The following is a 24515-nucleotide window of genomic DNA, read 5'->3' as shown; positions in this document are numbered from 1 at the left end:
TGGACAATTGCTGTGTTGCAAATGAATGTTTGATAAAAGGGAGATCATATTAAACAATGTAACAGTGGTTTTAAAGCAGACAAAATCAAGCTTCCAGCAGTATCCATTCTCACACACATTCCACGGGCGTGAGAATCCACGCTCACATTCACACATCACCACCACCACAATGTTCCTTACCCTTCACTGCCCACACCGCTCAATGTTGTGAAGTCCTGTCAGCTCTCCTCGCTATTCCCATCTCCTGCTTGTCTCCTGCCACCTGCTGGCCAGACTCACACAATGCTCGTTTTCCAACTTAGAGGCCTGGTAAAATACACAACGATACAACCATTATAACGCCTGTTGCATCAATGGAAGTGTACAAATCTGCGCTTGAAAATATCGTCCAGGATCATGGTTAATAGCTGCGCATGCCGACACGTGCCAGGCATAGAGGCAGGGTGTGGTCAACCACATCCAGTTATGAGACTCCCCTAACCCGCTGGCCTGCGAGGTGGCCAGGGGACAGCAGCACAGCACATGGGACCATGACCCATATGCCAGACTTTCTAGGGTCATTCTCTCATATTTTTGGATTTTCTCCTCGATTTGGTTTTGTTTTTCGTCCACTAGCAAAGCACTCCTCTTAGGTGGCCAAACAGCCAATGTATGAGCCTCCTAAAATGTCTTCAGTCTACAGTGTTAAGATTTACTGGAGGAATACACTATATTGTTATTAAAATTGGTTGTGGCTGTATCAACAACAGTATTTTATTTGACGGACGACCATGTAATTAGTTTGTATCGGATATAGACCGCGGAGCTGGGAAGACGTTTCGGGTCTTGTGCCAACATCAGCCCACACGGTGTAACCGAGCCTTGTCATAGGCCTAGCACATTTTACATTTATATTTGTGGGTTTGGTGAGTTCGAAGGTATACTGTGTATGAAGAACTGCATCTCCTACCAACCCATACATTGGGTTGTACATTGGCGTTCGCTGTGTAATTGTGCATCAGGAGGGCAGAGTTAGGCAAGGAAATACGCCGTCACCAAAGTTATGCGCGAGATGAAATTTGTACACACGGTGGATTGGAGAAATAAACACATAAACATCGAGGCTGTAAGTATAAAGTATTAACCATCCAATGTTGGCTGATGATATAGCCATTACAATATCCAATGCTAACTTACTATAGGAAATTTTTGCAGAACATAAAAAGAAAATGGGGCTAACGATTAAAAGCAAAACAAAAGTCAGTGCAATAGATTTCGATTTAAAGCTTTCGCGACTGCAGGAATTCATATTCTTGGTTCTTTCGGTAAAGTCACGTAGAAGGGAAATAAAATAAATAAAACAAGCTATTTTTATTGTATTATTTCCCTTCTACATGACTTTACCGAAAGAACCAAGAATACCAGTGCAATAGGTTTGCTGAACAAAAGGAAACAATTACTGGGGGAACACCGCTGGAAAATAAAGTGCAGTGCGTATTGCTACCTAGGGCAGTTATTGAAAGAGCACCCGAATCAAGCTGATGAAATAAAGATGTGAGCAAGGGCAAGTTGGAATGCAGTAATAAAAAAAATAACATTCATGTTGTGCCGAAAGAAGAAAGTGTTCAATCAGTGCATAGTACCTGATATAACACACATCAAAAATATGGTACCAGACAAAAGTTAGCCTCATTTGTGATTCACACAATACCTTACTGATCTCGTCAAGGAGCATAAACCATCACGCAAACTCCGGTCATCCTCGCAGCAGTGGATTTTGGCTAGCTATCGAACAATGATGGTCACCGCATTGCGCACTTTCAGATGTGCTTCTGCGGCCGGCTGGAGCTATGCACTTTTAAATCTAGATTAAAAATGTATTTCTTTAGAACTGATTTTTGTGTTTAGTTTATTATCCTTCCCCCGCGCCTCCGATTATCACGATTGGCTACGTACGGTGCAAAAGAAGGTCAATATACATACAAGTTTGACGATGTGCACGCTAAAAGTTATACTGAGAAGCAGAAAGAGGAACATGTGGAACAGAGAACACATACAAATTAGTGATGTCATCTTGACTATTTAAAAAGTAAGTTGGTTTGAGCAGGACGGAAGGCTCAAAGGGATAATGGCCAATAATCAGGACTAATCTGATGATGGAATGACAGCCAAAGGAGGGAACACACCCATGAAGAAGTCCACCGTGGAGATAGATTAGCTAATTTGTGGTAAATATATGCAATATTTTTTATCGAGAACATGAGGGGTGGCAACGACTTGGAAATACCTTAATCCATGAGCAGATAGATCTTTCCTGGTTAAGATATTCTACTATTTTGTGATTTTAACACTTGCTTTTTTACATTGTTTTGCACCACTGTTATCGTATGTTACACCAATGTTCATGTATTTTCCTTGGTATTTCTCTAAAATCTACATTGAAACAGAAGCTTTCTGTCTCAATAAGCTCTTACTTGATTAATATTGATTTGCAGAATTCATTATCAATCATTTACATTTGCAGATGTCACGTTAGTCAGAGGTAATGCAATTTCTGTATTATTCGGCCACAGTAAGCTGTATTCTGCGATCGTGTGACTAACGTACCTGATGCTATCATTCTCACCCACTCGGTGTCTGCCGCCCCAGGACTGGATAGAGAAGGGTGCGCCTTCCGTCTTCTGGATCTCCGGCTTCTTCTTTACGCAGTCCTTCCTCACCGGCGCCCTCCAGAACTTCGCGCGGAAGCACAAAGTTCCCATCGACCAACTGGGCTTCCAGTACCACATCACCGAGCACGAGAAGCACGTGGCGGAGAGGCCTGTACGTGATGCGTTGGTGGATGGTCGTTTGAATCGCAGATCCGTCTGGATTATCACACAGACAAACATATATCTTTCGGAAGCGTTTCGGAATGTACGGCGTGTTGTCCGCCGTCGACGTTTCGCTCCACGCGCTGCGAGCTTCCTCAGGAACTCGGTCCCTTCTTCGGAACGTCGTGCGGGACAATACGCGCTACTACTTGGTCTAGGGCACATGCATATAATTTGTCATTTTGTAGCCACCGACAGCCAGTTACAGTGTAGCTTTGTGAGACAATTCTTGCTTTACTTGTACCTATGTATGTGTGTAAGTTTTAATTTCTTTCACACCGTACGTAGCCAACCACGCTCATCGGAGGTGCGGGAGATGGATAAACTGAACACAAAAGCAGTATAGCATCACAGTCCCAAGTGCTGTAACCACAATTATTATTTAACAAAATGCACTGGCCTTGTCAGGCCTTGAGAGATGGTGATGGTCTCAAGAGGACTTCATGCAGTCTTAGAATGATCATGGTTGTTGGTGTGGATGAAACTGGACATATTGACTCTGAAAATAGACACATCTCTAACAAATAAAAACATTTTCAAGACAAAAGCAGCACTCAATTTAAAAAAAAAATTCAACATAATATGTTCTCATAATCATTTTGATTCCCTTTGACAATGTTTTCTATTTATTCTTCAGGACTTTTTTTTCTCAAAGATTTCAAGCTGTGGTTCGTCAGACACAGTAGTTAGTATGACAATGGCTTGCCACAGATTGATTATAAACATCCACATATTTTCTTGCGCTAATTATATATGTATATTTTTGTCTCTCTTTAAAAATGCATTCTAGGACGCTGGCGTTTATATCACAGGTCTGTTCATGGAAGGCGGGCGATGGGACCGAGAGAAAAGAGTCATCGGAGAGTCCCTCCACAAGATTTTATACGAAAGCCTTCCAGTGGTATCCTTTCATTGTGCCGTGCACAGAGCAGTGTTGTGATCAGTGTTGCCGCGTGTGGACCAGGCCTTTATTGAAATTGGAGCTTAGAGTATTTATACTTTAGGTGAATATATGTTATGCTTTTAGGAGGTTTACAATTTAACATACATTTGTAATCAACGTTTTTGGGTTTAGATCGCGTTATTTATAAATGTGTCGTAACCCTCCACCACCCGACACGGCTAATCAGTAAAAAAGTGTCACGTTGACAAAAGACAAATAGTTCACTGCTTTAGCCCACCGGTGTGTTGAAGCCACAACATTTACAATTTGAGTACGACGTTTCGCTGGTAATTGCATCCAGCATCATCGGGCAATTCGCCAGAAAGGTGAGGCTCTGCTGTGTCTCCCGTTCTTATATAGAGCAGCAGCAGGGTGACGTCATCATTAACTCATTAACTCATCAGGTGCAAAGATTCAAGGGGGGAGTGATTGTATGTACGTATGTGTATGTACGTATGTGTATGTATGTGTGTTGAACTTCCTTTGCACCGGGCGTAGCCGATCGTGCTAATCGTAGAGGTCTTTGAAATAAAAGTGGCTGGAATATCACTGTTAATTGTTCTTTTTACGTGGTAAAAATTAACACATTTTTTTACGTATACAGGCATCACATGTGGGATAGTGTTGCCATGACAGAGGGTCGCCCTCAGTGTTAGGGGGTGTACCGTTCGCAGTAAGATGGTTATGAATTATAATCTAATACTTGTGTTTTTCAAGGTGTGAATTTTGAATGCTTCCCTAACAAATAATTTCAGATGTGGTTAAAGCCAGTGGAGAAGTCCACAACTGAAGAAACGTCAACATACGCATGCCCAGGTTGTATATCATGTGGTTCACATGTATCACAGGGAGTAGTTGTGGTGCAGTGGTTAGCGCACTGGTCTACGAACCTGGCACCGTGACCAGCCACAGCTAACATCAGTCGCGGGTAATATCTTAACATAGTCCCCTTCATCTACTCACACCACGGTGGTAGGATATTAATTATCTTGCCTGATATACAGGAGGTTGTGGGTCCGATCCCAACCCTGATGCCTGTATATTTGGAGTTGGCATGTTCCTCCTCGTGATCCTCGTGGTGGAGTCCAGTTTTACCCTCCACATTTATAGAAACACGCTTTTAGAGTATTTGGCTGAGATACATTTCCACGTGATAAGCCACTTCGTTGAGCTATCATTTGTGGCCAGGTCACTTCTGAAAAAGAGCTACATAGCTCAGTGGGACTTACCTAGAAAAAAAAAGTGTCGTTAATAATGGCCAAGTACGGTCAAATTGCCATGACTGATATGTCATGGGACGCCCTCATACAGCAGTACATTCACAAAGGTCTCCTCCACATTATTAGTTGTATAAAGAAATGTGTATTAAGTATTATCGATACAGGGATTGCAATGAGTCAATACAATAAGATTGCTAAAAACTGCAAGGAAATATTGCGTGGTGTCTCCGGGGACTAATGCCCACATCAGTGCTGAGCTGACAACACTTTGAGAACCATTGCTGCAATGCAGGGCAGCCTACCCGCGTTTAGCTTCTCAAGTGTCACAAATTTGGTCATATAAGTTCAGCTGACCAATGGCTGCACTCACTGCAAGATCCACAATTAACTACGGGGTATAAAATGTCGAACCATGTTTTGTTTGACGTGAGAGCCTTATTGCAGCGTGTTCAGAAGTAGTGTTGACCCCCATCTACCAGGATCTGTGAGCTACGTGATGCGCTGCTGACTGCAATCAATTGAATTATACGTCACGGATTTAAGAACGCTCGACAAACCATCAATAATATCGCGAATAATAAAATTAATATTTGACTTAATTTTTAAGCTAAAAATAACGTACTCTTTCTGGTTGATTCCCATCTAACTTTCATCGATTGCCAAGATCAGGTACATCTTAAGCAAACATATTAGGTAAATCAGAATCAGAATATGTATTTATACTGAAGCAATCCGATGAGTTATAAAGCAATTTTTCAGAGATGCCTGTTTCATACACAACAACAAACAATACAACAACACGGTAGGAGTTCAAAGTATGGGATAATAGAATCTCGGATAATTCTGGTGGTGGAAAGTCCGCAGAGGCTGTAGGCATTGATGGAGATGCTGTACAATGCCCGTGGTAGCCAACTCTGGGTCTCGCCCCGTGCTGCTCGTTTGCGTGACGTTCCTGTGGCAGTGTACAAGACCAGCGCGCGGCGAGGGATCGTCTCCACCACGGGACACTCCACCAACTACGTGCTCACCGTCAAGTTTCCCACCGACCAGCCAAGCAACCACTGGGTGACCCGTGGGGTGGCATGCCTTTGTCAGCTCGACTACTGAGTCCCACCCGCAAGTGCCGCGCAAAAGAAGACGTTGCTGCACACAAAATGCCCTGCGGCTGTACGTGTGACATCCTTTGCACGAATACAACAGTACAAACATTCAGCAATTTTGGAACTTTAAACATTTTCCCATTATCCTTAGAAGTTATAACACACCTTTGTGCACTCTTTAAAGAAACAGACAAAGATACCACGTATAGCCGAAACAGATTGTGGGGGCAAGTGCTGTTAGCAAGCACTTCTGAAGGCCGGCACAGCACACAAGGGAGTGGGTGGCCAGCACCATGCTCGGCCGCCTTTGTCTCCCGAGTGGCGATATTTACACACCGCACCAGGCACTCATTTGAGGCTGAGTCGACCTATGGGAGGCCCGGCACTGTTTCAAATAGTCATCACTGGTGTTGGCCATGAGCGGGAATCAAACTCAGGTCGCCGGGTTCGTAGCGCAGCACGCTAACCGCTACACTACCTCTCCCCATATGCACATATCATTATAAATGGCTGTAAACACACGTTGAATAGTGGACATGAAACTTTCCAGCTTCACAAAATAGGAATTTGAATTAAACAACAAGCCATATGTTAATACAATTCTACGATGTGAGGATAAGTGAATGAGTCCCAACGCTCAGATGACATCTCACAAACAGTTACGCTCGCTTTGTTTACTTTGCATGTGAGAATGGTACGTGGCATTATTTTACGATTCCTGGTCATACAGAACATGTGAGAAGGTGTACTGCCTAGGCCTCCTCGACACTGACTTAGGCTGACATGAGTCCATTATCTGATGTTAACATCTGTTCTGGGGAGATGATGTATGTCACACCAGCCTTACTAGGTGCTCACCAACTTCACTTGGTCCTACACCCTATTAGGCTAAATTTTGGAACCTTTATTATACGATAATAATCTCAACTTGTAACACGCATAGTGTTTGCTCACTCGGTAAGTGGGAAGGCAGCCAGGCGCTGAGCCGGCACCAATAGTTGTCCAAGCTCTGCGGTTCCCTATATATTAAGATATTTTCAGCCAAGTAAATGTGTTTACAAAGTGGAAGGAAACAAGAGCACCCAGAGAAAACCCAGACGTGTGAGGGGACAACGCTCTAACGCTCTATCCCATGCAAATGGAACAAGGTGGAGTCCACACATCGACGCCCACAAGAAGGGAGTTTGACATTTGCGTGTTCCACCAACCCTTGCCTCCACAGTGCTGGATTACAGGCGTATGCCACCATTGCCCAGCTATACACTGGTAGAAAGGTTACTGCTCACTGGAATGGACAAACTTTATTTTGGCCTTGATAATCTACCAAAGGTGTAGTTTTATAGATTACAACCATGTATTCAACAATTGGACAGACTGAAAGGCATTCTACATTTTGAAAGTTACGTTACATTTCCATTTCTTAATGTGGGGCAAGAAAATAATCGTAGTTTTGCAGCACAATTAAACATCCGTGATTGCAGTCATGCAATATATCGATGCCAGTTCTTAAGTATATTATGTGATTAAGTGTGTTTTGAAATAGTTGTTGACATAGATATTGCCGAGGGGTCCCCCCCCCCAACGCAATATATGTTTGAATTCAATAATGTACAGGTAAATTATGTATTTTAAAAAAATCAGTTTTCACTCGTGTAACCGTGTGCCCTTTCAAAATAGTACAGTATGCGAGGACTCCCCTTATCCGCGGTGATACGGGGGACCGGTATCGTGGACCCTATTATCCACAGGGTTATCTGCGAATTTATCTGTGGGGTAAAACATTCTCAGATAACCCCCTGGATAGTAGGAAGATGTAGGATCTTGGGAAAAATTGGGATTTTCTTTGCGGACCCCACAACTGCTGCGGATAACAGGAGTTGTGTATAACAGGATGGCGGGTAAGAGGAGTTCTGTATATGAAAGCATTTGTTTACATGTCAATAGGATATCAAGAAAAGCAAGCACTTTGAAATAAAAACAATTGTTGCAATTTTTTTCGAGTGAAGACCATAATTCCATGCACCAGCTAGAAAGAAAGGATCTGAAATACTGCATGAGTCCAAGCACTAATAGTCACCAACTTGAGAAAACATTGTATCTACGTGCTTTGGTAATTGTATTACTGCATCTGCTGTGTCCACCGCTGCCTTTGATTCATTGCAGTGCTCTTGTGGCTCAACTGCTGGCTGAGTAGCCTCACTCGCAGTGGGGTTGGACACCGAGCGCCTCGGAGCCATTGAATGTGGCATTCCAACTGTGGCACTGAAAGTCGGATTTACGCTTTCAAACGTGTTAGATTGGACTGGGTTTTCTCCACCCACCAAACAATGTTGTGGGTTCACTCTCCAACACACCGGTGTGCTGTACTGTACTAGTAACGAATTGGCTTGTTTTGTTTACGTGACAAACCTTACTAATTGCCTCTGTCAGGTGGTGGCGGGCTTAACGACACATTTATGCGTTATCATCCCAAAAACCTCATGCACCAAACAATGTTGGGCTTGCTGTGTCGCAAGATAGTAGCAGCGCTGTCGTGTTTTTTTACCTTAATTATGCATCTGTGCCACTCATGCGAGAAAAACCATGTGCATGACGAGGGAGCAACACTGTATCCCCTTACAGAAGGAAACAGATGGAGATTGGTCTGCTTGCTGTACCACCTTCTGGCGAAGCACCTCAACGCCCACGGGAAGGCGGTTTCACAACGCGCGTGTGATCCAACAACCCTTGCCTCCACGAGGCTGGTTCACAGGCGTGCGCTGCAACTGCCCGGCAACAATTACTTACAAAACTAAATAAATAAACAAACTACATGAGGGTAGAAACTGGGTGGTGGGTTTTGACCGGGTAGGGAGTCATGGAAGAGGGCAAACACTGGCACAGCTGAGGATGAAGCAAGCAGGGTTCAGCTCTGGCAACAGCAGCGGTAGCCAGGGCATTACCAACGGGTCCAGGGCCCTTCATCGAGTCTCAAGAGGAATTGCGGAGGGCAAAGTCAATTTATCACTGAGCCCCAGGACATTCTCAGTAGGCCAGAGCCCTTCCTGAGTTCCAGGGCTAATGAATGGGTGCCAAGAGCCTTTATCAACGAGTCTCAGAGGCAGCCAGGGCAGCAACAACGAGGTTCTAGGACGGCGCCAGTTGCAGACAAAGCCCCAGGACAGAGATGGTGAAGGAACAATGCAGAGAAGCCAGACAAAGTGGGGGTTAGGCCAAGCGATGCGGTGGGGGGGGGGGAACAGAAACATGATGTCAGGAAGGAAATTTAAATTAAATGGCAGGGAGACAAATGGCATGGCCAGGAAATGTTTGCATTTGGCAACAGGAACCTCATTGGTTTCAAGCCAAACAAAAACATATAAAACGCAATTGGCGTTCATGCGTGATGCAAATACCGTCGACATTTCTTGACGAAGTGCACGTGGAGTCCCCACTTCCACACTATGGGGCTCTTAACCTAGGCAAATGCCAACAATCAATCACATCTGTAAATTACGAGAAATCCCCATAGCATACACCACTATGCGGGCCAGGCATCCATAAGTTAAAAAGAGGAAACGCGCACGAAAACGTGTAAAGAGCCCTCGGCATCTGTGCGTATGTGGCACGGGGTGTCAGGTGGTGGTCTTAGAGAACCCCCCAACCTTGTTACAATTGCTCATTAGTTGCGGTGCATCCATGGGTGGAGTTGGCGGGTGCCCAGGCCCCTCAAAGAGCCCGTTGGACCCGTTGGTAATGCCATGGCTGCCGCTTATTGATTTATTTTCAGTAGTTTACAATAATGATTACAAATTAATTAATTGATTATATGCGCACGCGATTCATAATGTGAGGGACAAAGCGAACACCCCCACCCCACCCGCCTCAAATATAGAAGTCAAACTCCGCCTATGGGTGCATCGATGTTCTCCAATATTCCCCAACAGTCACGTGACACCGTCGCTGGATATCGTTGTGCGGCGTACTCGGGACTTCTGTTCCCATATCAGCCCTTTCCCTGGTAGCAACCAACGATACTTTTAGGCCTCGGGTGCTACAGCCTCTCCAGCTGGTGGATTCAGGGTTCACGACAGCTCTGCATGGCTTCTGCATCATCTTAAGGGGCCGTCCATAAATGACGTCACGCACCTGGGGGGGTCAGACATTTGTGACGATGTGTGACGAGGTGGGGGGGGGGGTGAGAAATGTGACGTCACATGAAAATGCGCAACTTTAAATAAATATCGACAACACGTTCTACTTCATTAAATAGACTTTTTAATACATGTTTTCTCCTACAACATCAGAGTACAGCGCCACATTAAATACGCATTACAATGACAATAGTTTAAAGCGATTTGAAGCATGTTTAATTTTTGGGGGGGGCGGAGCTATGTGACGTCATATTTGAGGAGGGGTCTGACTTTTTGTGCCGCCGTGTGACGAGGGGAGGGGGGGGTCACAAATCGTCCAAAATCGCGTGACGTCATTTATGGACGGCCCCTAATGGAACAGCCTTCCTACGAGTATTTGCCCTGTCAAGCAGTCACCTATCCCTGTGACTTTCACTCGTTGATTGCTCTATCCGTGATGAGGCGTCAGTCTACCAGACTGCCAGACTGTTTGGTCTCATCCGTACTGTGTTCAACCACCGGTGGTGGTGCAGCTTGAAACCCTTCACTTTCTGCGACGTCACTCCAATAGTCGTCCCTTTTCCCAAGTTCTTATAACTTGACTCAATTTCAAGACACGTCAATTCAAGTTCATGAGAACATTCATTGTGCTGTATGTGTTAGACTTTTAGGCGTGTTCTAGCAACTGTAAGTGTAACTCTTTACAAGGTTACAAAAGAACCTTTCGACATGCTTACAGGACAAGACAAGATCATTGACCACGTGGAGAAGATCTATCTCAAATGTAATCCAGCAATACATGGGCTGAATATGTAGGGGATAATACAACATTGTGTATGGATGTCGAACGTGTTTCGCACCGTACGTCACCAACCGCACTAATCGGAGGTGCAGGACAACAAACTAAAGACAAAAAATAAGTTCTAAAGAAATTACTTTTCAATCTAGATTTAAAAGTGCATAGTGGCTAAATGTGCACATTATAATAAGCACATGTATTTGTGTAGTGAGTTCTTTAAGACAGGGTAGACAGTTGATTGGAGGCAATATTTATTACACTTAACATCACACAACACAGTCCTTAGCTACACAGGGATAACGGTCCCTGTACCCGCTGCCTGGAAGGGTATAGCCCCTCTTGTACTCGCCCTATTCCTGTCGGGGTCCTCCGGCTACACGGCCCTAGGGGAGGCTAGCTTGACCTGGCCCAGCCAAGGCGCAGGTCTCAACCACTGGCCACTCGAACCCAGCCCTGATAAGGACGTCAGGCTTCAAGGCTTCCAGGGTCGTACCACTGGCTCACTCTGCCCGGCCCTAATAAGGACAGCGGGTCAGATGAGTCCCAGGGTCCTGGCTAGCTGGCCTTCTGTCTTCCACTGGTTCTTTAGTCTTCGCTGGCAGCACTGCCCGGACCCTCTTGGGGTCCGGCCTTTTATCCTGCTCCCAGGCTTGCTCCGCCCTAGCCCCGCCTCCCTTCCAGAACCTTCCATCAGGTTCTGGAAGGGTGACATCATCCCCCCACAGCCCCCTACCTGGGGGTTGGCCCATTCGCTCCAGGATCCGTTCTGCCAGTTGACTGTTTGCCCCTTGAGCCCGACTTCCGTGGTACTGGCTCAACCCGTTGACTGCCCCCTATGGGACAGATGTGGGAACTCCCCAGAGACGCCCAATAACACCGTTACATTTGTACAGCGCCATATTTCGGAGATGTCATGACGCATGTGGCGATTCCGGATGCGACGGTCATTTTCAGTCTAAGAGTCCCAAAGGCTGCACGACACAACGGTGTTTTAAAATGTTTTGTTTTTACATTTCGTGAGATGAGATGTGATCAAAGGTCTTCTGGCAGAGCGTTCCAGACTCTAAATTCTCTGCCAACCATAACATGCAAGGGGTCACACGAAAAAGATGAACTTCCAAATAACCTCTCCTTCATTCAGGAATATGTTCTTCCTGCATCGCGCACTTTCAGATGCGCTTCTGTGACCGTCTGGGAAACTGTTCCTTCTGTTGCACCCTCGAAATGAACGACGTGGGCAGGTGCTCCAAATCGAGGGCAATACTCATTAATTGTGGTAAATCTGTAAAATGCAAAAGCACACGTGTGTCACACAGCAATCCTCAACCGAGTCGCCATTAACCACGTGACTGGTGTACAAGTCCGATTAATCACTAACCCTGTCAGCCACCCACAGGACCAACTCAGTCATCACATGCTGGTGTACACACGTGCATTGATGTACTGCACAGCACATCAGGACTTTCACAAAACCACACTTTACTCCCTTGCTGCACGAGGAAACAATTAAAAGAGTGGTCCATTCCTAATGTGCCACACTTCCGATATTAGGAAGCCACTGGAGCTATGCACTTTTAAATCTAGATTAAATACTAATTTCTTTAGAACTGCTTCCTATGTTTGGTTCATTGTCCTTCCCCCGCACCTCCGATTGGCACGGTTGGCTACGTCCGGTGCGAAATAAGTTCAACACACGTACATAATGGCCTCAGCCAGCCTTGGTAGCCTGGTGTGAACCTTGACATTGTTTAAGTTGCATTATAATTCAATGAGGATAATGTGAAACGTTCGCATGCAGTTTGTCATATGTTTACGTTTCACTGTAGTTTAAAGATGGACATATTATTTGCTCAATTGTTTCATGCTGCACCAGATCAGTACCGTAAATGTGAACATATATAATGGCAATAAAAAAATTCATGCTTTTGAACTTCTCTTTTTTATTACGTTGTGCCCAAAAGCTACGAGGGTAATTAAAGTTGCTTTTGAAAAATCACTTAAAGGGCAAAGAATGGAGGAGATTTCCACTTAGCTTAATATCAACGTTGGACTGCAGGATGCTGTTGCTCTGTTGAACAAAGATAAGAAACTCAGTAATTGCGTCTGGTTCCATGGCAAAACGAGGATCTCGTGCCTTGTTATTTACTCTGACGGAGCAGGGCGCAGATGGCTTGACAGGTGTCTGTCTTTGTGCCTTCACTTGTGTTTGTCTCCCAACACGCTCGAACCATTGCTTAGCATCGATCGCTGTGTTCATACACCTGCTCACTGATTGTTGTAAAGTGTTTAAAAGCATCGGGGATTTAAGACCCAAGTGTTAGGCTGTAAATGATTTTTGTTCTTTTGAGAGGCGGCGATATTTTAAATACTACTCAATGAAACATACACAATATAGACTTTTCACATATTCTTCAATATTTGTGCGCATAAAATTATTATGTTCTTTTTTGTCCTATCCCTCTTATTTCAGAAATTTGTGTTTATTTTCAGACGGTTCGATTCACTATTGAGTTGTTTTAAATCAAATACGTTAGATTTCACTCCCTCCTTAACACATATGGTTCATTCCTATGTCTTAGGAATGTTACAGTCGGGCCAAACAGTGAAATAAATATGCTTACACAATGGAATACGTGACTAGCGTCACTATCCTGATGTTAAATGTTTCCCTTGAGGTGGTTTTGTATCCCCAAATTAGCCTCCATGTTGACTTGAGCCAGCTACCTTGGGGTTCAGTACCAGTGTCTTAGTGCCAGGGTCTCAGTGTTAACACGACACCAACACAGAGACACTGTCCTCAGAAACAAGCATGTTAATTCGTTTGCATCGGCTAGAATTTTCAGATTGCATTATAAACATGTTGATGTTAAACATGACAAAACGCAAGGTAAAACAGAACAGAAATACAGTGATATCTGTAAGGTTTTAAATGTACTTTACAAGTATCACCTTATCCAATGCCTGACTTTATAATATTATATCGCTCCTTGCAATTTAGCCTAACTCGTTAACCGTCTGCACTATGCAAATAAGCAAACTAATTTAAAGAAATGTGCAAAAAAAAGCAAGCATTTATATATAATGAATGTGATATTAACTATCAAAAAAACTGTACATGATAACTCCTCGTATCCAGGGTAACGTGTGGGACTAATATCACGGGTCCTATTGTCGGAGGGGTTATCGGTGAATTTACGCCACTTATTTATGGGGAAATTAATAAAACTTTGCCGATGGTCTTCTCTTATTCACGAAGACAAATCGACAATAGGAGTTTTGCCAGAGCCTATAGCTTCCGTGGATAACAGAATATACAGGCTATAGAGTTGTGAATAAGAGGAAGGAATTATTTATATATATACCATAATTTAGAGCAAATACTATAATGTAGTTACAGTGCTGTCATTATTAATTCATTAAAAATACAGCTTTCAAATTTATGATTTACAATTATTGAGTGTGTGAAACTAAATTTGGTTGGAATGGTGGACATGGTAAAACAACTTCAAATTCTACATCTCCGGTGGCCAATACGTGGATTGCAATCTACAGGTAGATCAGAAAATGTTTTCGTTGATCTCAAGACAAATCAGAAAAAAACCCACACTTAACACAAGCAGACGACAAATTTCGTTATGGATGATGGCAAATCAAAGTCTCGGACTAACAATTAATCCATGGGAAAAAAACACGTCGTAGCAATAGATTGCTCAAGTACTGTATCTCAATCGTGCATTACAGGATTATGAGCCGAGTCATTTTTTATTATTACACGCTTTTATTTAACTCACTCTGTCTGTTGTTGTCGTATCCTCAAATCTTATAACTCAATTTTAACCCACTTCCCAATGCGGTATCGACTGCAAACTTGGTATACTTATGTCATACTGATGACAATACCATATTCTATCATAAAAAAACAAAATTTTAACAATCTTTTTTGACACGCTTTCTATTAACTCTCTCTGTTGTTGTTGTCGTATTCTCAAATCTTGTAACTCAATTTTAACCCCTTTCCCAATGCGGTATCGACTGCAAACTTGGTATACTTATGTCATACTGATGACAATACCATATTCTATCATAAAAAATAAAAATATATATGTTTTAACAATCTTTTTTACACGCTTTCTATTAACTCTCTCTGTTGTTGTTGTCATATCCTCAAATCTTGTAACTCATTTTTAACCCACTTCCCAATGCGGTATCGACTGCAAACTTGGTATACTTACATGTATGTTGAACTGATGACAATACTATATTCTATCATAAAAACTAAAAAAAGTATTTTTCAACCATCTTTTGTATAAGTTATGTTTCGGCTTGGGTCTAATTGTCCACGCTCAACTGACATTGGCTGTAAATCACCAAGGCCCCTTACGTTATGGCAAGCCTCGGGGCCACTTCCTGGAGTCGTGGAGTTCTGCCATTACTAGTACGGTACATTTCATTAAAGCGTGTTTTTAAAAAAATATGTTTTAATATTACTTATTGGTTATAGCTTTCTGGCAGCTCACGAAGCCCGTGGATCACGGTGCTTGGCGGCTTGGCCATGAATGAGACACGCTACTTAAAAGATTGACGATTCAATTTCGTTTTCACTGTTTTTGGGAACGTTCCTAATTGCATGATTTCCTGTGAACTCAGCCACTGTGTAATCTGCACATAAAAAAGACATTGATTTTGTTTCTTTTGAGGCCACAGTGTTATCGACTGTGTTGGGTTTGTATTAATTGCGAATGTGCATCACCGCCAACGCAGCAGCATAACTGTTATATGAAATGTAAAAATGTTGGTATTTATAAAAAAATAAACTAATGATACCAACCAATGTCATTTTCTTCTCTACCAGAGGAAGAAAATCCAGAGTGATTATGAATACCATAGTGATAGACAGAAAGACGTTGGCTTAGGATGAAACGGAATGTATAATGAAACATAAATTGATCAAAGCTTTCAAAGGTTGCAATTTTGAATACTTGATATGCTTTATAAGAACAGTAATACTGTACCGCCATTGGGCCATATTGCCATCATGATACAAAAGCAAATAGCCTTGAGCATTGAAGGCTTTCAGATGCCAATTGTTCACATTGGCACAGAATAACTGCATGTAATCTGTCAAAATACTTGTGTAGCTATACAATGCAGGCATGCTAGTGATGATGGTGCCATTAAATGCCGTCTCAAGTCTGAACTAATATTGCTCAATGAGCCGTCCTTTTAAAGGTAAACACTGATGTTGCTCTATATATACCCGGGCATAACCCATGCACAGAACTACGCAGAGAAACGGCAAGATTTGTTGAGCTTCAACAGCATCATCGCCATTACCACTGTGAGTACGAATACTATATGTGCTAAACTTTAAACACTTGAAACGAATAATTTGTGGATAGTCATGTTTCATATGTTAAACCCAGTAAACATGCAACGTTGAACCAACGTTGGGATTTAGTTGGAATCATTGGACCAACATTGGGCCAAAGTTTCATGTTTACTGGGAAACTCGTAACTAACTGGTTCAATTGTTTCCTATCGGCTTTTGTGTCAAACTCCATGGGATGCGAATTGATGAACTGATGATGGGGAATGTATGTTCAAGTATTTGTCACGATATATAAATCAGTTTAGAACTGAATGCTGATCTGACCCTAAGTGTCAAACGATTTGATTTTCAAGCCGTATTGTTTTGGGCCACCCAGTTTCTTATTACTCAAAACAAGTTGTTTGATTCCTTGAAGTTATAAACTCGACTATGCGTCGAATTTCAAATGTATAACCCTGCCAAAGCGCCATCATAGTTTATAGCATGAGTTAAATTCAATCTGTGGATTTTATTTCAATTAAGACTTGTAACCTTCCCATACGAGTCTTGATTTTGAAAATAAGTTTAGTACAATTTAATGCTGCATGTTAAATATATAGGAATGTCTGTCGCAGTATAATGGGTCGCACACTGGACTTATAAATCCAGAGGTGGCCGGTTCGATTTCCTAGCACGGTAGTCGAAATAATGGCGCTCGTGTCTTGAAACGGTCACACGACACTTAGTAGTCGTTTGGCCGAATGTGTGGTTACTCTCACCTCTGCCAGGACATGTATGTTTGTTGAACTTCTGCATCTGTCCATCATTGTACAGGAGGCTAACTGCATATCCTCTAGCCGAGTGCCCTTATGCCCAGCAGTGACATAAGTTAAACAGGTAAAGGTGGTGAGGACCTGTATCTTCACCTTCTTAGGTTTTATCGGTAAAGTCACGTAGGTAAAAATTTCAAATTAATAAAAGTAAAATAAAAATAAAATAAAAATCACGACGTTTCGGAGGCAACACAAACTTCCGTCTTCAGGTGGAACCGTCACAGCACGATAGCTGTATCACAGCACGATAGTTGTATCACTTGATACAGCTATCGTGCTGTGACGGTTCCACCTGAAGACGGAAGCTTGTGTTGCCTCCGAAACGTCGTGATTTTTATTTTATTTTACTTTTATTAATTTAAATTTTTTACCTACGTGACTTTACCGAAAAAACCTAAGAATATGAATCCTTGCAGTCACGAAAGCTTCAAATCTAGAATTGTATCTTCACCGTCGCAGCTGCTGCGCGTGAATAACCCGGGGCCGTTGCTGTGTGTGCCCTGGGCAGGCCGTGCTCGTCCACTGCCATGTTCCCGACTCGAGGCGTCGCCAGCGTGCTGCTGTTGAGCGCCGTGCTGCTCTGTGCGTGCCAACTGGCGCAGGGTGGCGTCAGCTTCCTGCCCAACGACTTTAAGAATGTAAATCGCGTTTTGTTGCCTTCGGATCAGGGCCGGATGAAGCCACGGAGAGGCATTAGGACCTCGTGTTTTTTCAGCCCTCCTTTGGGCCCTCCATCGCTATGTGGAAATGACAGCAGCTTCTTCTTTCGTGTGGCTGCTGAACAAAAGCAATGTTTGTTTCTGGGTAGTAAGTGTTATTTCCTAATTGCTTATACCTCAAAAGTACAGAAAATGGATATTATTCCCCACCAATTTTGCTTTTGTGACCAGGACATTGATATTTTGAAATGTACCTATTTTCATTGAGAAAACGTGTGCATTTGTGTCTTTCGCTCACATAAAGTCCTGGTCACAAAAAGCAAAGTTTGTGGGGAATAATAGCCATTTTCTGTACTTTTGAGGCATAAGCAATTAAAAAATAACACTTAGTACCCAGGGACAAAAATTGTGTTACATAGTGAATTATTTATTATGATAATATAACAAATTAAAACACCAATAATATATGTTTATCCATTCCTGAAAGTGCTAATTCCCCACACCGTTAATGAACCAAACGTTTAAGTCCAACTTTATTAAAACACAATACACCTTAATATAATTAAGGATAGCCTATTGTCCCCAATCGCTAAATGGATTCATCTTATCACACTAACCTTATCTGCCAATCACTACACATCAACTAACAATCAACATGCGTTTAGATTATTTAGATGAGTTCCCTGCTATACATTTCCACATGATAAGCCCACTTCGTTGAGCTATCATTTGTGATAGCCAGGTCGGTTCTGAAAAAGAAGCTGAGCGCTCAGTAAAAAAAAGAGTTTATTTTTTTGTGCTTTGTTTACCTTTCCTAAACTTTGAACTCCTATCGTGTTTTAAAAAATATTGTTTTGTCATTGTAACGTTCTGACCCGTTCCCCGACTGGACATTTGTGAAAGAGCTGTATCGCTTATCGGATTTCTCCATTGTAAATAAAGATTCCGATTCTGAACTGTAATTGTTAAATCACTAGCCTTTTGCCCGTCCAAGGCCTTGTGTATTTCAGTAAATCTGAAACTTACAAGCGAAAAGCAGACCGCGACGTGATATTAATTGCATCAATTCGTGTGCTATTTGTAAGGGCGCGGTGACACCGACCTATTTCATTTGAAGGTTATAATCCCTTGTTCATCATGACGTCCTTTTTACTTCGATGTCTCAACAGCGTTACGGAGATCACGTGACGTGAGGGTTCTGCCTTTGTAGTGAGGGTTGTGAGTTGACGCCGAGGAGGGGGGAGGAGGCGCCTCAGCCCCCATGTGGAGTGAAGTCAGCCGCTAATTATTATGGATGGGGGGGGGGGGGGGGTCCATTTGGAGGACGTTACCTGCTCATGAATATTAATGAAGGGGGGTTGGTCGATGTGGAGTGAAGTCACGAGCGTTAAGGACAGATATTCCTGGGTGATTATAGTAGGTATATCCACGTGCTTGACTGTGCCGATGACCTCACGACTTCTACTTAAGGACCCGGGATCAGGAGGCGATTTCCCTCGGGACCGGAGCTCCTGTAAACAATTGACGTTGCTGGATTGCAACTTCGGGCGAAACGCCGTTAAATGTTGTGGGGTCGCGCAGCGCTGCTGAATGCTGTAATACATTTGGCACGTTTGATTCACCTGACACTTGCTTATTAATTGGCTGTGAAGGGTGGTGGAGGGTTTTTGATACACTAAAGGTGGAATACCTGTCAACTCATATGGTTTACCCGTATTCTTGTACAGGCAAATTGAGTTTTCAGGTCCATACGGCGTACAACCGTTTCAATACGCGCAAACGAAAACAAATTATATTTGTGTTTTTCCCTTATGATGGGACTTTGTAGGATGGACGTTGAGATTTATAAGGCCACGGGGTGACCAATAAGGTCTGAATTGGTCTGTAATAAGGTAAGGCACCGATGAGGGGTTGACAGGTATGTGGTGGCCACCCACCCCCTCGTGTGCCGTGCCGGCCATCAACAGCGCTTACCCCAACAGTCTGTTCAGAGGCTATACCAGGGGGGGATCTTTGGTTTTTTTGTGCATGAATTTGGCCATTTGAATGAAATCCAGGAAGACAAGAAGGCGCCCACAGAAGTCGTTCAGCGCCGGTCGGAGGGAGCGGAGCGCTACACTGACGACGACACGGAGCAAATCAAAGTAAAATCGTCCCGCTCTATAACAACCGGGTGCCCACTCTTGTCTCTCTCTCTCACCACCGTTTTCTATTTCACTACATACTGTAATAGCAGAGTTATTCACATATTTTCAGAGGGGGGGGGTTACACTTTCGCCGATAAGACATCATCAGTGTGAGGGCCACCACACAATTGAAACCATTGTTGGGTTTGTGACAGCAGCACAACGATGATGATGGTGATGGGGTGGTGTTTTCCACATTTTGTTTATTGTTGGAGAAGCGCATTAAAGGCCACCAGAGGCCACCAGTGACCGGCGGGCCTTGTAATGAAGAACACTGATGTATAGTGAAAATCCCATACCTGTCAACCCATGCGGTTTACCCGTATTCTTGTACAGGGAAATTTAGTTTTCAGGTCCATACGACGTACAGCCGTTTCAATACGGGTAATTTTTTTGCATCTATTTGTTCGTGTTTCTCTCTTGCGATTGGACTTTGTAAGGGGCACGGGGTGACCAATAAGGTCTGAATTGGTCTGTAATAAGACAGGCACTGATAAGGGGTTGACAGGTATGAAAACACATTATCTTCATCATTTTTGATACTGCCAAAACATGTCCTATAGATATAACTGCTCGACCCGAGCTATAAGTGTTCACTGATACTTGCGTTGCCTTTGTGCTGTTCGCCTTTTGGCGTCCTCTGGTCTAACACTGGTGGTGAGATAAGGCGATAAAGAAGGCTGTCTCTGGTGTAGGTCAATCAGTTTCAAAGACAATGCCTTTTCTATTATATGATCAGAGCATGTGCGTTTGCATGTTTTGCCACAATAGCGTGTGGTTAATGCAGGCTTGATGCCTTGCAAAATGTTTCCATTTTGGTGTTTGAACATCTTAACACCTTTTATTTTCAGAGAGGGTAAACCCTATTCTTATTTTTGGCTCATAACAGTGAACCTACCCACTTGTCCACAATGCAATATGTGCCCCATCGCTTGTCGCAAACCTTTTTTTTAATCGTGGCAAGAAAAAATATAACTCCACACATTCGGCGGTAATTATGGCAGGTGGTATTCGTTATTGGCACTCCAGCACTGTGTGTTGCATGTGATTCGCCAGATAAAGTGTTTGCAAAATATTTAAAATATATATATTTTTTTCTTGAGCGATCTTCAACAGCACATAACATGAGCGTTTGAAACGATCTCTCCCGAGATGCCGACAAACATCTGGCACTCACAAATCGATATTATGTCTGTCACCAACGCCATGACACTGTTCAGTTTAAAAGGATTAAGCCCGCATGATGAATGTACACATCACCAAATTTGTGCGTAGAGTTTTTTTTTCTGGCTGGCTCTAATTGTAATTATGTAGTGATAGGTGATATCTTTAGGGAACACTGTGTATTTTAAAGGGTGCTCAATTTTGCATTTTATTTAGAGTAATATCTTTCTTCCATCGTAAAATGTAATACAAATCCAGTAGAATATTGTGTTCATGCTCTAACTTAGAATTGAACATTATTGATTGCATTCTGGAGATTGGCATCACGAGGAATGCTTCTAATACCACGAGACATGAAGGTTAAGCTATATATCGTACTGCTGTTGTAATTCTACATGGAATTACGATTGCACGTAATCATGGTAGTGAATGATTGAAATGTTAGTACTATAGCATAGTAATATTAGAAAACTAGTTAAAATATTACATACCATGTTCCTGAATATGATTAATATACTGTAACTGAGGTTATATTACGGAGTTGAATTCGGATTATGCATTTTAAAAATTAAACAGTTTTATTTCCTATACTGCAGTTCTTTGTTAATGTCATGGTTAGGTCCAGCTTGTGTGTTAAGCTCAATCCTATAATTTCGTTGACGCAGTCGTCTCGTCTGGTATAGACAACAGGCAGTTCGTCATGATAATTATTTTTTTAAGAACTGCTTTTTTGTGTTTAGTTTGTTGTCCTTCCCCCGCACCTCCTGTTAGCACGTTTGGCTACGTACGGTGCGAAAGAAGTTCAACGTACATACGGAATGTTGCAGATGGTGTTGGGTTCACCTTCACGTAAACATTTCCTGCGCGTGTTGTTGCAGATCTTGGCTCCTCTGGAGGTGGGCATCGCCATGAGCTTTGACGAATATCGCAAGTATGGGGCCATCCTCAATGAAATGTTCAAGGAGCTGCTGAATGTGGACTTGATAGGTAAGTGTTGCATGGCCACGATTGATAGTTGATATACTTTGTGTTAGGCCATGAAATTATCTGACCAAATTTGCGTTGTTAAGGCCCTCCACCACCTGACACAGCCAAACAAATGACATTGTCACGTGTCACGACCGTCCAACGCGCCCGTTTTTGTCTCGGCTCGCCAGTAAATTGAAGAGTAATTCTCAGTCAAATTTAGTTATTAAATAGGAATAGTATCAACTGATTATTATCTAATATGTGTGGCCTTTTCAGGTAGTGGAGAGTCTTAACACAACTATGATCAGATCATTACATGGCCTAACCCAACAAATAAACTATGAAACATAATATCGGCTACAACAAATTCCACGTTAAATCATATGCAAATAATACTGGACTCCAATCAGTCACACAATTGGCATGCTGCAGCATCTGTGTAAAGATGAGCTGCTATTGCCTTGTTTCATCTGCTGTGTTGTGGCCTCCTCCTGTTGGGGCACCACGCTGGCGAGATGTTAACTACCTCGCTTGGTATACAGGAGGTCGTTAGTTAGATCCCGATTTTGACGCCTGCTGTATATTTGGAGTTTGCATGTTTTCCCCGTAGTCACGTGGATTTTTCTCTGGGTCCCTCGGTTTTTTGCTCCAGATTTATAAACATGCGTTTAAATTCCCACATGTTTTGTTGAGCTATCATTTGTGTCCAGGTCACTTCTGAAAACGAGTTATACAGCTCAGTGGGCCTTACCTGGTAAAATAAAAAATAGTTTAGTTTGTAGTCGCATCTTTCTCGCTTACCACGACATCACCGGTAGTCTCCGGTCTACATAAGCCTCTTGTTATAGAGACGTTCAGTCTGCAAGCTGCCTTCATAGATTTCTTCAGGATTGAGGTGCTCCTTCCAGCGGACGTTGAGTGCGCCGCACACTATTGGCAGCTTAGAGTGGGCCTGGTCCTGCCTCTCTTCCTGAGAAGCAGTAAGAAGTACCTCTCGATAGTTCAACCCAAATGATGTAAATCCATCGATCTTTAGTTTCTTTCCTGGGACTCAAGTACTCATTTATAACGGAGTCAACGCGTTCCTCTAACCCAGGGGTCGGGAACCTTTTTGACTGGGAGAGCCATAAAAGCCAAATATTTCTAAATATATTCTATTGAGAGCCATATAGTATTTTTAACGTATAATAAATTAAACATGTCTTACTTTTAATGCGACTTCTGGTACTGCATGGTTTTGCTGATGGCCTTGTAGTCTGGTTCATACGTGGTGAGGTTGAGCTTCATGCAGGCGTGACCCATGAAATTTATCTTCAAAACTAATTTCTGTTTACTTTAAAATGACACAGTTTTATTAAGTAATATCACACGTATTTTAAAATCAGTTCCAAACTGATTTTTTATTTTTTATTTTTTTTAAATTATTTTTTCAACTCAAAATTGTCTGGGAGCCATATGCCGTCACTGGAAGAGCCATATATGGCTCGCGAGGCATAGGTTCCCGACCGCTGCTCTAAAATGAGCATGTGGCTGTAATCATCTCTGAACCTGTTGTATAAATCCTGAATGGTGAGGACATGTGCAATTCCCTCCACAACAAAAGTACCACTTCTCACAAAGTGGTACTTTTGTTTTTTATTAAACATGGAGAGATAATGATGTGTTGACCTCCGACCACAATATGAACGAGTTCCTTCTCAATGTGAATTGAGTGTCCCTGGCACAAGTCCCCACGTTTCTAGTGATGTAAACAGTGTAATGGTGGCACTGAAGTGTGTGATATTGTCTGGCCAGTTGACACAGTGGAGATGTTCGTTCACTCAAAAATACATAAACGTTTAGTTTAGTTTATTTTTTTACCCCAAGTTCGAAAAATATGTAATGCCATTTTTTTTTCTTTACAGAAAAGTGATTCGAAGAGATGACCACAGAATGGAGAATGAAAGGTCGGGCTTGAGAATGCAAGCGGTATAAATAACCTTCAAAGTAACTTAAATAAGCCATGGAGTTACCTTTTTTGAGGATGTAATTCATTGATTTGTGTTACCAATCAGGTCATGAGAATCGCATTGTAATTATTTGAGAGCACAGCAATGAGCATGTACGTATTTGAATATAACTCTGTATAAATAAAGAATGCATGCCTATAAAGACTGTGTGGCTCTGAACGTATCACCATCATCATCAGCCATGATCTAGTCACTGCTGGATGAAGATCTTGCCAAGTCATCACCACATCACACGATCTTGCGATGCACCAAACCATCCGGCTCCTGCACATGAGCCGAATTCATCACTCCATCTCCTAGAAATATTCTTTGCAGGCGTGTTCTTTCATATGGCTGCCATTCTGTTATCTGTGACCACTGT

The 24515-nt window shown here is 42.7% G+C and overlaps 2 protein-coding genes across 2 annotated transcripts in view; both read left to right on the top strand.

Moving 5' to 3' along the window:
• Positions 1-8097, top strand: part of LOC133349529 (dynein axonemal heavy chain 3-like) — a 622240-nt gene extending 614143 nt beyond the window's left edge. The window contains 4 exon segments of the mRNA XM_061563065.1: positions 2629-2802; positions 3643-3753; positions 4551-4611; positions 5977-8097. Coding sequence (XP_061419049.1) covers positions 2629-2802; positions 3643-3753; positions 4551-4611; positions 5977-6122 — 492 coding nt within the window. The 3' untranslated portion in view covers positions 6123-8097.
• An 8191-nt stretch (positions 8098-16288) lies between these two features.
• LOC133349602 (appetite-regulating hormone-like) lies at positions 16289-24296 on the top strand. Its single transcript, XM_061563168.1, has 5 exons — positions 16289-16364; positions 17676-17805; positions 19884-19970; positions 22055-22163; positions 24050-24296. Exons 2-5 carry the CDS (start codon positions 17695-17697, stop codon positions 24055-24057), a joined length of 315 nt encoding a protein of 104 aa, XP_061419152.1. The 5' UTR covers positions 16289-16364; positions 17676-17694; the 3' UTR covers positions 24058-24296.
• The last annotated feature ends 219 nt before the right edge of the window (positions 24297-24515 follow it).

Source organism: Lethenteron reissneri, chromosome 30, assembly GCF_015708825.2.
Source record: "Lethenteron reissneri isolate LAM-NWPU_2019-01 chromosome 30, ASM1570882v1, whole genome shotgun sequence".
Lineage (NCBI taxonomy): Eukaryota > Metazoa > Chordata > Hyperoartia > Petromyzontiformes > Petromyzontidae > Lethenteron > Lethenteron reissneri.
This window is presented reverse-complemented; position numbering and strand designations above follow the sequence as displayed.

Excerpts from the sequence above, each read along its gene's own strand:
- LOC133349602 (XM_061563168.1), top strand. The coding sequence starts at position 17,695 with ATGTTCCCGACTCGAGGCGTCGCCAGCGTGCTGCTGTTGAGCGCCGTG. Across the intron at positions 17,806-19,883 it reads TGCCCAACGACTTTAAGAAT|GAAGACAAGAAGGCGCCCAC; the intron begins GTAAATCGCGTT and ends AATGAAATCCAG. Across the intron at positions 19,971-22,054 it reads ACGACACGGAGCAAATCAAA|ATCTTGGCTCCTCTGGAGGT; the intron begins GTAAAATCGTCC and ends GTGTTGTTGCAG.